Source organism: Caretta caretta, chromosome 4 (genome assembly GCF_965140235.1).
Source record: "Caretta caretta isolate rCarCar2 chromosome 4, rCarCar1.hap1, whole genome shotgun sequence".
Classification (NCBI taxonomy): domain Eukaryota; kingdom Metazoa; phylum Chordata; order Testudines; family Cheloniidae; genus Caretta; species Caretta caretta.
Window position 1 is genome coordinate 140,065,926 of NC_134209.1, and position 13,045 is coordinate 140,078,970.

Here is a 13,045-nt window from a genome sequence, read left to right on the forward strand (position 1 = left end):
ACTCCCATTCTGCCTCTTCCCCGAGGCCCTGCTTGCCGCTCGCTCCTCTCCACCCTTCCCTATCTGTCGCTTGCCCTTAAGGTAGGGAAAAAGTGGGAGGGCATTGCTTCCCACTTTTAAAGGTGACCCCTGATGCCCCTGTTCCAGCGCCCCTGTTGCCAGGTGTCCGGTTTTCGACTGGAAAGTCCAGTCAAAAAGCAGACCTGGTAGCGTCCAGTCAGCAGTGCTGACTGGACACTAAAAGTTCGGTTACAGGAGTAACCACAATCAGCCTCAATCAGCCTCCCCGCCAGGAGGGCAGGAAGAGCAGCTGCTGCTGCTTGGAGGAGCTGCAGCTCAGCTGGAGAGAGAGAATTGGCTCCCAAGAACCCGGCTCTGGTGGAGAGAAGTCGGTACCGGCTCTGCGCCACTCTGGGGGGATCCTGTCTCTCCCCCCCTCCCAGCCCTGCTATGCATGTCCCCGGCCCCTTCCTCATTCTGGGGACAGACCCCTCCTTCTGTCCCACAGTGCTTGCTCCCAGCCCCTGCCTCACTAAAGGGACTGAGCCCCTTCCCACTCCATGGGGGCCCTCAAATATGTTTGGTGCCAAGCCCACAAAAGGTTAAAACAGACTTACAGGGTGTCACTCCATCCTCTGCCTACCAAGTCCCTACCTTTCTGTGTCTTGCTATTATTTGTATCACTGTGGTTCCTAGCACCCTTAGTCACGGACCAGGACCCCACCCCTAAGAGCTTACAATCGAAGTATGAGGCAAGGAACAACAGGGAGATACAGGCAGACCAACTGGAGAGCGCAAGGAAACAGTGAGACAAGATTGGTCAGCAGGATAGGCTGCATCTGCTCCCAAAGCATCTCTCTTAGCAGAGCCTACCAAGCCAAACCCAGCCTGAATGGTTTGGTCAGGTGAGGAAATGTGGAGAGAGATCCAAGCAGAAATTTCACTTGTGTCCAACTGGACACACTGATTTTGATTCCTGTCTGAATCCTGGAGGCCAAATCCCAAGGTCAGTGATTTATTTGTGAAAGTCCTGGGTGACGGGAAGCCACAAGAACGTTTCAAAGACTAGGGGAAATAGCGTAATGTAGTATATAAAATATGGCTGTGAATTGGTGAGTGTGTGCACCACTGCCCTTTAGAGCAGTGGTCTCCAACCTTTTTACCCAAGATCACTTTTTGAATTTAAGGGTAACCCAGGATCTACCCTGCTCCCTTCCCTGAGGTTCCACCCCTTCCCCAAAGCTGCACCCCGCTCACTCCACCCCCCACCCCATCTCTCACTCTCCACCACCCTCACTCACTTTCACCGGGCTGGGGCAGAGGGTTGGGGTTCAGGAGGGGGTGTGAGCTCTGGGCTGTGGCCGAGGCGTTCGCAGTGTGGGAGGGGGCTCTGGGCAGAGCCTGGGGCAGGGAGTTGGGGTGTAGGAGGGGGCTCTGGGCTGCGGCAGAGTGTTGGGGTTCAGGAGGGGGTTTGGGGTGTGGGCTCTGGAAGGGGGTTAGGGCTGGGGCAGGGGGTTGGGGTTCAGGAGGGGGTTTGGGGTGCTGGCTCTGGGAGGGGGCTCAGGGCTGGGGGTTTGGGGTGCGGCCTCCCGCCAGGCGGCACTTACCTCGGGTGGCTCCCGGGCGGAGGTGCAGCAAGGCTAAGGCAGGCTCCATGCCTGCCTTGGCTCCATGCTGCTCCTGGAAGGGCCAACGCGCCCCTGCAGTCCCTGGGTGGGCGGGCGGGCGGGCAGGGGGCACGTGGCTCTGCGCACTGCCCCTCTCTGCAGGCACCACCCCTGCACAGTTCCCCATTCCCGCCAATGGGAGCTGCAGGGGCTGTGCTTGCAGGCAGGACAGTGTGCGGAGACCCCTGCTCCCTGGGGCTGAGGGGGCGTGGGGCCAGGGCAGGCAGGGAACTTGCCTTAGCGGCAGTGGGCAGCCCCGCTGCACCACTGGAGATTGCGATCTACTGGGAGAGTCTCGAGGATTGACCAGTCGACCAGTTGGTGAGCACTGCTCTAATGTATGGAATCAGAACTGCTCACTTGTGTGTCCTAGATTCTACACTAGATAGAGCAATAGGAAATTCCCTTTTAGCTCAAGTGATAGGGGCCTGTGATTTTTGGAGCAGGCAGATCAGAGTTATTATTATTTATTATTTGTATCGTGCGAGCACCTAGAAGCCCTCATCCTGGACCAGAACCCCATTGTGCTAGGCACTGTACAAACATAGACCGTCCCTGCCCCAAGGGACTTACAATCTCCATCCCTGCTCTCTCTGTGAAGGTCTGAATGGCTGTGGCATGCAGCATGGTGAGGATCATTGGCAGCTAAAGGTCCGTCTACAATACACAGCGGAGGAGAATGCAAAACAAAGAATTAGTCAGCCTCCTTCCCCTCTCAGACCATTTCCTCACTCGTCCCTAGAAGGAGTTGGGCCCTCAGAGATGCACATGGCTGAGTGTGCTTTGCATTGCATCATGCTGTACTGACCGCACACAGTATTTCAGCCAGCAGGCGAGGGCCACCAAGGAAAGGAGACAGAACCATAGAATATCAGGGTTGGAAGGGACCCCAGAAGGTCATCTAGTCCAACCCCCTGCTCGAAGCAGGACCAATTCCCAGTTAAATCATCCCAGCCAGGGCTTTGTCAAGCCTGACCTTAAAAACTTCTAAGGAAGGAGATTCTACCACCTCCCTAGGTAACGCATTCCAGTGTTTCACCACCAGAAGGGGTTTCTGAAGATGCTCTGGGAAGGGGTTATGCTCTGTGTACTGCATCACCCAGAGGGATAGTATGGGGAGAGTCCCTTTTCTCCCTTCCCCGCTGAAGTTGGAAACACCTCTGCTGTGACTCAGTTCTTGGCTTGCCCCATGCACTGCCCACCTGCCATTTGCTGCCCTGGGTGTTTGAATTCAGCACGTAAACATGCTGGGCCTTACAGAGTGCCTCAGGTAACGTAGCGCTGTAGTATAACCCACTAATTCAAGGAGGATATGAGTTGTTACAGCCCCCAGCTTGGGAGCTGGGCTCTAGCTCAAACTGTATCAGTTCGTGCTTGAAGCTGTGGAGGCCCCCGGTGTGTTGGCTAAGAGGGTGGCTGTCACAGAAGCACACTGTATTCAAACACTGGGCAGCTGAGTCCAGCCTGACCCCAACTGAATCCCTGTCCTCACTTTTCTCCAGCAGTCGGGCCTCCCGCGATGGAACTGGGGCTTGAAGTTCTGTTGGGCCCTGGACTCTGCGTGTGATCTGCCGTTGCTTGGAAGGGTTTTGGGGGCCTCTGAGGCCTAGGGCCTCTTGGGAGATGGACCTGTAGTACCATCTGACCCTGACCGTATGCCACTCTGTGTTTGTTTTGTATTGTGTCACACTGTTGTACCCATACATGCTCTTTGGGGCAAGGAACTGTTATTTGTCCAACCCCAAACACCTACTGAACAGTGCTGTGTATGCTTCCAGCCCTGTATAAATAACACAGCAGAGGAGAGGAAAATCCATTCATTGCTTGGGAAGCTACTGAATATTTGGAGCTGGGGGGACAGACAGCTTAGAGCGGTGAGGGGATCTGGGAATAGCTTTGGCCTTTCACTTGCCCACTCCAAATAAATTGGGGAATCTGCTGGTAGCCCTAAGGAAGGTATGTCTAAAAGCCGTTCCTTCCAACAGCAAAGTTGACAGCTCTCACCATCCAGAAAATAACAAACATCTCTACAATGAAGGAAGTTAATCTCCCCTTAAAATATGAAGTTAAAAGGCAGGTTGGCTTTTGCTAGGACATGGAATTGCCACCTGCTTTCCCTGCGTTTAGTCTTTGCCTCACTGTAGAGTTTCTTCACTTATCAGGCTAGCTATTAATAGCCTCTGTATAAAAATAAACCTTTGTGATACATGAGACTGAAAGGTATTGTTAGCTAGTGGCAAACATAGCTCCAGGGGTTAGCAATCACTCAGACGGCGCTGGCATTGGAGTGTGTGTTGCCAACCACCAGTGTGGGTGTTCAGCCTGCAGGACAAGCAGAGGAAGGATGGAGACTGCATTGCCACTTTTAAACTAACTTGTTAACAGTTGCACTCTGCACATCGTCCACCCACGGGGCCTGTGGAGCTTAGGGTGTATTATCCTTCGATGGCTCCACTCCACAGGGGGATTCCCCTTCATGGGGGGTCCACTAGGCAGCCACTAGCTGTGAGAGTTCTGTCAGGCCTTCCATGCTGCCGGGGTGGTGCTGGAGTCCCAGAGGATACACATAGAGTGGAGAGTGGGTGTGGTGAATAAGAAGGTGCCATTTCTCAGCTTAATGACTCTGTAGAGGAAGGATTGACTAATGGTTAGAGTGAGAGCTGGCGACCCAGGTTCAATTCCTTGCTCTGCCCTGGACTTTCTCTGTGATCTTGGACAAGTCACTTTGTCTGTTTCAGTTCCCCATCTGTAAAATGGGGGTAGTAGCACCCACTCCCTACCCTTGGAGGATGTATACATTAAACAGTGTGAGGTGCTCAGATACCCAGGTGATGAGGGCCAGGTGAGCACAGTAACTATAGTCACAAGTTGATACATTTCATACCATATTTTAAAAATGAAAAAATTACTGAACTCCCTGGTTTAAAAGTTTCGTGCTTTACACAACTAGAGAGAGGACATGAATAACAGAAAAGTTTCATCACTGTTCTGCTTTAAGACTCTGCATTGTTTTCCTTCGGTGCTTTGAAGGCCATGTTCAGTTATATTGGTAGCTACCTGCGAAGGGAGCCAGGAGCCATTGATTGAACTAATTCCAGATGAGAATCATCAAGGCCAAATCCTACCCCTGCTTTGCCCTAGTGCAGTGTGATGCCTCCTGCCGCCTTGCTGGGCCTGGGTTTGATTGTCTGTGGATTGCACAAGCACATTGGAGTTTCCTAACATGCTTCTGTATTGGCCAGGCTGGCAGCCCGCATCATGTGGAGGATAGAGAGAGAGGGAGGTGGCCTTACGGAGGGCTGCTTGGTCTCCATCGACGACTTGCAAAACCATGTGGAGAACTTTGGAGAAGAGGAGAAGAAAGAGCTGAGGGCCGACGTGGAGAGTTTCCTCAACTTCTGGCCCCCACAGAGTCAGCAGTTTGGCATGCAGTACATCTCTCATATATTCGGAGTGGTATGTCAGCCTCCCGGGAGAACAAAGTGAGAGCTATTTATAATGCTCAAGGACAAGGGCTATGCTGAGTTCACAAAGAAGGTTGAAAATGAGCCTTCTGCCATTGACTCCTGTAACCAATTAGTTCATTTTATCATCCATTTATCATTGTGCTATGTGGTGCTCTGGTCAATGCATATGCTATTGCATATATAATCAGTGTATGTTAAATAGATTTAAATTGTAGTATTATAGAAGTATAAGGTTGACAAGTATTTAGGAGTGATGAGTGTGTATTAGATACATAAGTAAAGCATGGCTGGAATGCAAGGCCTACAGGTTGAGGCCTGTAAGATTTTTGTTTAGCCAAACTAGGCCATAGACTTAAGAACACTTGACATGAGTGGATGACCTAGGAATAATCCTATGTCAGTAAGGTCACAAGATTACTGAAAAAGATGTGCCAATAGTTAACATTATGGAAACCTAGATGGCAATAAACTGCAAGTTGTTGACCAAGATCATGAGACACCTGATTGTAATATCATGGAATGTCCTGTCCTGACTGCAGAGTCCATGTTATGTGTAGCTGCTATGAGAATAAGAGGAACTAAGAAACAACCTATGTAAAACGGGCCACCCCAGTATTCACAGGGTGTGGATGTATAGATAAGGAAAAGAGGGTTGAAACCCTCATGCATATGCATAAGCTGTTAGGTGTGGTCAGAACACCATTTCCCAGTAAAGTAGTTTGCTCTTTTTACCAGAGGCTCTCCAGACCCTTTACAAACAGTGAGGAGCTTCCCCCAATACCAGAATTCCTATGTGACCTGGAGCAAGTCATTTAGTCTCTCTTTGCCTCAGTTCCTCATTCGTAAATGGGGAATTGAGGCGCAGAGAGTCCAAGTGACTTGCCCAGTGGTAAACTGTGCTCTGCTTGGTGTAGCAGAGAGGGAGGCCTCAGCATAGGTGCTGACACTGTGGGTGCTCCGGGGCTGGATCACCCAAGGAAAAAAAACAGTGGGTGCTCAGCACCCACCGGTGGCCCTGTCGATCAACTCCTCTCCCTCCCTGCCAGCACCTCCCACCTGCCACGGATCAGTTGTTCAGCAGCGGGCAGGAGGCACTGGGAGGGAGGGGGCAGAGCAAGGGAGGAGCGCACTCCAAGGCAGAAGGGGGTGGGGTGGTGGCAGAGTGGGGGTGGGAAGAGGCAGGGTGGGCTGGGGACCTATCAGGGGTGGGAAGAGGCGGGGTGGCAGTGGGGTAGGGACAGGAAGAGGCGGGGCGGGGTGGGGCCTTGGGGGAAGGGTTGGAGTGGGGGCAGGACCTGGGGCGGAGCAGGGGTCGAGCAGACCCGTGGAAATGAGAAAGTCGGTGCCTGTGGGCCTCAGTGAACCAGTTATGGCTCTGATTCTCTGTCTGGCCCTGCTACTGGTGAGAGTTGACATGAGGATGCTGTAACATACACCAGTGGGCAACAGTCCCAAAGAACCATCGCCAGCTGAGGCTAGATGCATAGAGTGTGCTCCAGTGATTCCTTCTCCCTGCACCAGGGGCTGATGGGAGGGTTGCATAGGAATTGGCTATGCTGACTCTCAGCCTGCTGGGGGAATCCCCAGCTAGGGGGATGCAGCCAGTCTCTGCTCCCTCTGTGCTGCTCCAGCAGAGGGAACGTGTCCAATGGGTCAGTGGCAGAGCCAGGAATTACAGAGTCCAGACTCGCTCTCACCTCTGCTAACTGCTAGACTATGCTCTGCTAGTCCTTGGCTGGAGGATAGGGTCAGGGAGGCCAGGAAAGGAAATAAAACAGATTGTAGTTGAGTGAATTATTTCCTAGTGAACAGTTCATTTGACAGATTTCCGCTCCTTTTCTGTCTCTGAATTGTCTGAGAACACCTTATGTTTTTTTTGGTTTCAGAGTAGCGGCCGTGTTAGTCTGTATTCGCTACAGCTCACTTCGTCAGATGCATTCAGTGGAAAATACAGTGGGGAGATTTATATACACAGAGAACATGAAACAATGGGTGTTATCATACACACTGTAAGGAGAGTGATCACTTAAGATGAGCTAATACCGGCAAGAGAGCGGGAGTGGGGGAGTGGGGGGACACGGGGAAGAAAACCTTTTGTAGTGATAATCAAGGTGGGCCATTTCTAGCAGTTGACAGGAACGTCTATGTTTTTTGTTACTGAAATTAGTCCCTGAATAATGACTGCAAATAGTTCTCAGTTTGTTGGTCATTTGGGAGTTGCCAGGATGCGATAGGCGAAAGCCATTACAAATGGTGTTATTTTTATTTGGATGCATAGGTCACGTGTTCTCAGATTGGGTGAGGGTGGCATGTAGAATTAGGTTGACACAGATACTCTCACAAATTTGGAATTTGCTTCCTGTGACTATTCTGCACAAATTGCTTAAAAGTCCCTTTCCCCATGAGACTTGTTTGCTGGAATATTTGCAAAAAGTGAACACAAAAGGGGCTTGAACACGCTCAAAGCAACAACATTTAAAAATGGGAATAAATGTTAGCAGACAGTGTTTTGCAATATTTGCTCTGCTCTGCTCATTAGATCATGCAGTCTATCTGCTAGAGTTCTGCATTGTGAACTTTCTCTTGCTTTGTCCAGGCTAAAGGATGCTGTTTCTAGCACTCCATGTGTGTATCTCTCCCTTGTTCCCAAAATTTGAAGACCACGCCCCTATGCCTAGAGCACAGAAAATATACATTTTATGAAGAATCAGTGGAAAGTATTCTAAAATCTAGGGTGCTATCTGGGCCTCAGTGAAGTCAATGGCAAAACACCCGTTGAATTCAATAAGGCCAAGATTTCACCATTATTCTCCTCCACTAACACTTTTTTTGCCTATGTTTTGCGGCCTAGATAAACTGCAATGGCTTCACCCTGAGTGACCAAAGGGGACTGCAGGCTGTTGGCGTGGGCGTCTTCCCCAATCTCTGCCTGGTGAACCATGACTGCTGGCCTAATTGCACTGTCATATTCAACAACGGCAAGTGAGTACATTTCCAATCTAAGGGACAGGGGGGAGACGTCGGCCCCAATGCTTGACTCATTTCCCAGAGTTGGTTCCAAGCCTCGCATTGTGCACCTAGGGAGAAAGTCCCTTGGTTTCCTCTTTTTCTGGCTTGTTTGTGGAAAACAAAATATTAGACGCAGGAAAGCCAAACCCCTTAGTGGCGAGCTGCTGCTTTTTCTGTCTTTTGTTGTTGTTGTTCTTGTTCTTATTGTTTTTTGGTGCACAAAACAAATACGCAAAAGACACCTAGAAGGCTTGGTCCAAACCCATTGAAGCCAGTGTTTCAATTGATTTTAGTGGGCTTTGGATCAGGCTCATAACACTCAAATGGAGTAAAATAGTAACAAGACATATGGGTTACACTTTATATTAACAGGTTTCAGAGGAACAGCCGTGTTAGTCTGTATTCGCAAAAAGAAAAGGAGGACTTGTGGCACCTTAGAGACTAACCAATTTATTTGAGCATAAGCTTTCGTGAGCTACAGCTCACTTCATCGGATGCATACCGTGGAAACTGCAGCAGACTTTATATACACACAGAGAATATGAAACAATACCTCCTCCCACCCCACTGTCCTGCTGGTAATAGCTTATCTAAAGTGATCAACAGGTGGGCCATTTCCAGCACAAATCCAGGTTTTCTCACCCTCCACCCCCCCACACAAATTCACTCTCCTGCTGGTGATAGCCCATCCAAAGTGACAACTCTTTACATAATCAAGTCGGGCTATTTCCTGCATAGATCCAGGTTTTCTCACATCCCCCCCACCCCCATACACACACAAACTCACTCTCCTGCTGGTAATAGCTCATCTAAACTGACCACTCTCCAAGTTTAAATCTAAGTTAAACCAGAACATCTGGGGGGGGGGGGGTAGGAAAAAACAAGAGGAAACAGGCTACCTTGCATAATGACTTAGCCACTCCCAGTCTCTATTTAAGCCTAAATTAATAGTATCCAATTTGCAAATGAATTCCAATTCAGCAGTTTCTCGCTGGAGTAAGGTTCCACTTAGAAATAATTTACAGTTAATGGATGATTATGGTAAAGTAATTGTTATAAGAGTCCAGGTCAATAGGTTGCTTAGAACTGTGGCTTGTAACCACTTATAATACCTTGATGAGTTTACAACCATCTATAACACAGCATACTCATGTGGCTGGCATGCTTATAATATCTAGTAATCATTTATTAACCCTTAATAAACCATTTATAAATGGAACCTTAATATAAATTGTGACTGACGTATGTGAGCTGAGACCCCCATGCAAATATGGTGCTGAGCACCCACAATTCCTCCTGAGGTTACTTAAAGATAACAGCTGAGGCTGAAAGGGATTGTGCAAGTTACAGTGGAAAACAGCACCAGCAGACCAGTTGGACAGGGCTGGTAGGTTGCCAGCTGCCAGAACATTTGTCCAGCCAAGTCAAAGGGGTGTGTGTGTGTGTGTGTTCAGAAACCTCTTGGGATCATGCCCGCAGATTTTAACATACAAGGAAGGCCAGATCCTCAGCTGGTGTGAATGGGCATTGCTCCACTGACTTACACTGACTTATGCTAAGTTACACTAGCTGGGGATCTGGTACACAGTGTATAAATCTGAGCAAAAACTGCTGTCACTTTAATTAAAATAAGAAAACCTCAGAACATCTGTATCGTTTGTAGGGTTTGTCACATCTTGTTCTCACAAAAACTAAATGTTGGGCCTAAATCAACCCAACAGTGTCCTCTTAATTATCTTCCTCATGCACCAAAACAGGGAGCTTAAGGGGTGCCAGGAATCGGATTGAAACCCTCGCAGCATCTACCGACCATTCAAGCTTCTACGCCCATCAGTGGGGAATGAGAAAAGAGCAGGAAACTGCTTTGTAACTGTTAGATTTGGGGAGATAGGGCCTGATCCAAAGACTCTCATGTCAATGGGAGTCTTTTAATTGATTTCAGAGGGCTTTGGATCAGACCTATGTCATGGCGATGGGACTGTATAAGAACCTAGATAGATAGTGAAGTAGTGAGGTCAACAGCTCTCACATCTGATCTTGGCTCTTTGGCAGCTATGTAGGGGAGTTATTGATAGTTTTGTTTATTTGGCAGTATGTTTATTTTAAGTTGGTATGCCCGTAGACACATTCTGTTACTGAATTTAAACCATTTGGTTATTTTTTTAAAAAGGCATTTCAGTTCACTTTCAATAGGCACTGCACACCAGGCCTGGGTTACTTACAGTGCTATCTGTCATGTCAAGTGTTTGCCTTCAAAAGATGGAGACCATTTTGAGCTGCATTCTCATCTCATATGTGTGGCAAACACTGGCTTATTTCTTTAGGACTCCACTATTGTGCATATACCCCACATACTCCCCCATGAATGAGGGTACATGCATTGTTTCTTAAATCTGTGGCAGGAAGAGGGCTGGGGATGTTCTGAGGCAGACACTCTCCAGGGAAACAAAGAAAGAGTAGATTTCAGGACAACACTGTTTCCCTGCTCCTAATAAATGTCCTTGTTCAAGAAAGTGACTCCTTCTGTGATTATATGCCATTGCCACATGACACAGCTGCAGAGACCTGGGCTGCACGCTGCAGATCTACCTAGGGTCTGGGCTGCAGGAACTTTTCCTCTCTGCCCCCAGGATGGCAGTGGAGCGTCTCTACGCTTGCTACTCCAGCCACAGGTGTAGGACCAGCTTCCATACATCCCTCTCCATTCAGAGGGATAGCCCAAGAATTCATGTGACAACTGATCCCCTCACCCTGATCCAAAATGCTGACTGTGCAGCCATGGGCAAGGACTCCTTCTGGAGCTGGCCTCTGCAAGGCACAGGGGAAGTGCACTTGCCCCATGGGCTCACCAGAGCCTGCCCCTCTGTATTGTGGCATAAGTGAGGTTCTGCCGCAGACAAGGTCTCCTGGGCTCCCATACTCTGGGCTGTGCTGAGGAAGGAGTTGCTCCAAAATGTGCGAGCACACTGGCAATCCGTTACATAGACACACACATCAACGCCCACCACATGTCTGAGCTTAGAATCTGCTCCTTTGCTTTGAACATTGCTGTTTCTCATGTGTCCTGAGGCCTATTACTATTTTAGTTCTAAATGTCCAGGGCCCTGTGTGGAGTGAGTTGGAGGTCTCAGTTCAGTGCTTAGGAAACCAGTGTTCATATGGCAAACCAAGGGGCACTACAGCTGGCAGCTTCAGCTGAGTTTCAGAATTAACTTCCCTGGAAAATGTGGAGGGTTTTTCTCCATGAAAAGTCATACATTTAAGATGGTTTAAATCATGACTTTCCAGATGATATATTATCTGGTTAGTTACTGCTCTCCCAAATCCCCTCTCAAAGAAAATGTCCCAGACACTGGTATTCTCCAGATCTCTATGCACAGTTTCCCCCCGCAATGAATTTACCAAGACTTGCAAAGTGGGTAAACAAGTGAACAAATATCATGTTCAGGACATCTGCTGACCACTTGCGGGAGTCAGGAAAGACACTCTCCACCCCTCTTGCAATTGGCCAGGTGCATTATGGCAGTTTCTTGTCTTCCTCTGAAACCCGAAATAGGTAATGGGGCCTGCTCCCATGAAAGTCAATGGGTATTTTGCCATTATTTTTAATGAGGCTGATCAGATATGATCATTTCTATGTTTCTAATAGCTGGGGCTAATTTTCCTTTCACGGTGGTTTTAAGCCAGTGCATATCTATTGGTGTCAATGGAGTGATTCATGATTTATGGAAAAAAAATCAGATCCATTCTTTTCATAATGTAGCAAAACATGAGTCTCTCTCATCCAGGTTATCCATATATGCCCAGTTCCTTGCAGATAACACCTGTCGGTGGCTAAACTAACTGCAAACAGAGCTGATTTCCCCTTGACACTCACATGCACTCTTGTGCAGAATGCTCCTTAAGTCACAGTGCCAGGACAGCTGCCAGCTGAAATTGCCCTGGGCCTAGGGTGACCAGATGAAATGGACAAAATATAGAGACGCATGGGGGGAGCAAAAAAAAAAAAAAAAAAAAAGGCAGCTGGAGCAGCCAAAGCCGCAATATCGGGACAAATGGCGTCCCGACCTTGCATCAGTCGGGACGCGAGACAAAGAACTAAAAATCAGGACAGTCCTGACGTCCGGTCAACCTACCCGGGCCACCGATGGCCGATTTGGTTACAGCTGCTGTATAGTGACAGCAGAGAGCTACATCACTTCAGACTCCACCCTGCAACTGTCTGTCTCTGGGGCCTCTGTATGTCCCCCGGACTGTGAGCAACGAATGTGCCATATACTGTATGTGCTGATTCCATTTTGCTTGTGTCGTACGTGTACCTGTGTAAACTGCAGATGTTTGTTTTGTCTTTCAGTCATGAGGCTGTAAGATCAATGTTCCACACACAGATGAGGTGGGTTGGTGTTGTAAGCATAATCCTTCCCCTTTGACCTTCCCCTCTGACCCTGTGTTAACTAAAAGCCATAAGTGACAATGATGAGGCTTGAAGTTGCCTCCGTTTGTGAATAGTTTCACTCTTCCCACTGTCGGAATGTAAATGTTTTTTCACCCCCATGTGTAAAGCCCCACTAAACCCGAAGCCTCGCTTTGTAACCTCTGCATTTTGTAGTAGATTAAAATAAAAGCTGACATTATTCAGTATGCTTAGACCTGCCACTTGTTAATGCCCTCTCTGTCTCCTCATTCCTTCCTTCCCCTGCCCTCCTTCTGTATTTGCCTTCTGCACTCTTCACTCCTGTTCTCTCAACTACAGCAAGGGCATGAAAGTCCAACAAGGCCTCGCTAACCTTGCCCAGCCCCAAATAATTGCAATAAAACCTGGTTTATTATGAGATGAGAAGTGATTGCATTACTGACAAACTAAATACTCTGTGTTTCTTTGTAACAAAGAGTTCCCTCTGG

General features: G+C 48.6%; 1 protein-coding gene across 2 annotated transcripts in view; it reads left to right on the plus strand.

The window, feature by feature from the left end:
* Positions 1-13,045, plus strand: part of SMYD1 (SET and MYND domain containing 1) — a 51,065-nt gene that overhangs the window by 19,096 nt on the left and 18,924 nt on the right. The window contains exons 3-5 of one of the 2 annotated variants that reach the window (XM_048849208.2): positions 4,910-5,123; positions 7,986-8,116; positions 12,498-12,536. In XM_048849208.2, coding sequence (XP_048705165.1) covers positions 4,910-5,123; positions 7,986-8,116; positions 12,498-12,536 — 384 coding nt within the window. The remainder of the gene's footprint in view (positions 1-4,909; positions 5,124-7,985; positions 8,117-12,497; positions 12,537-13,045) is intronic. The other variant, XM_048849209.2, reaches the window with a different exon arrangement.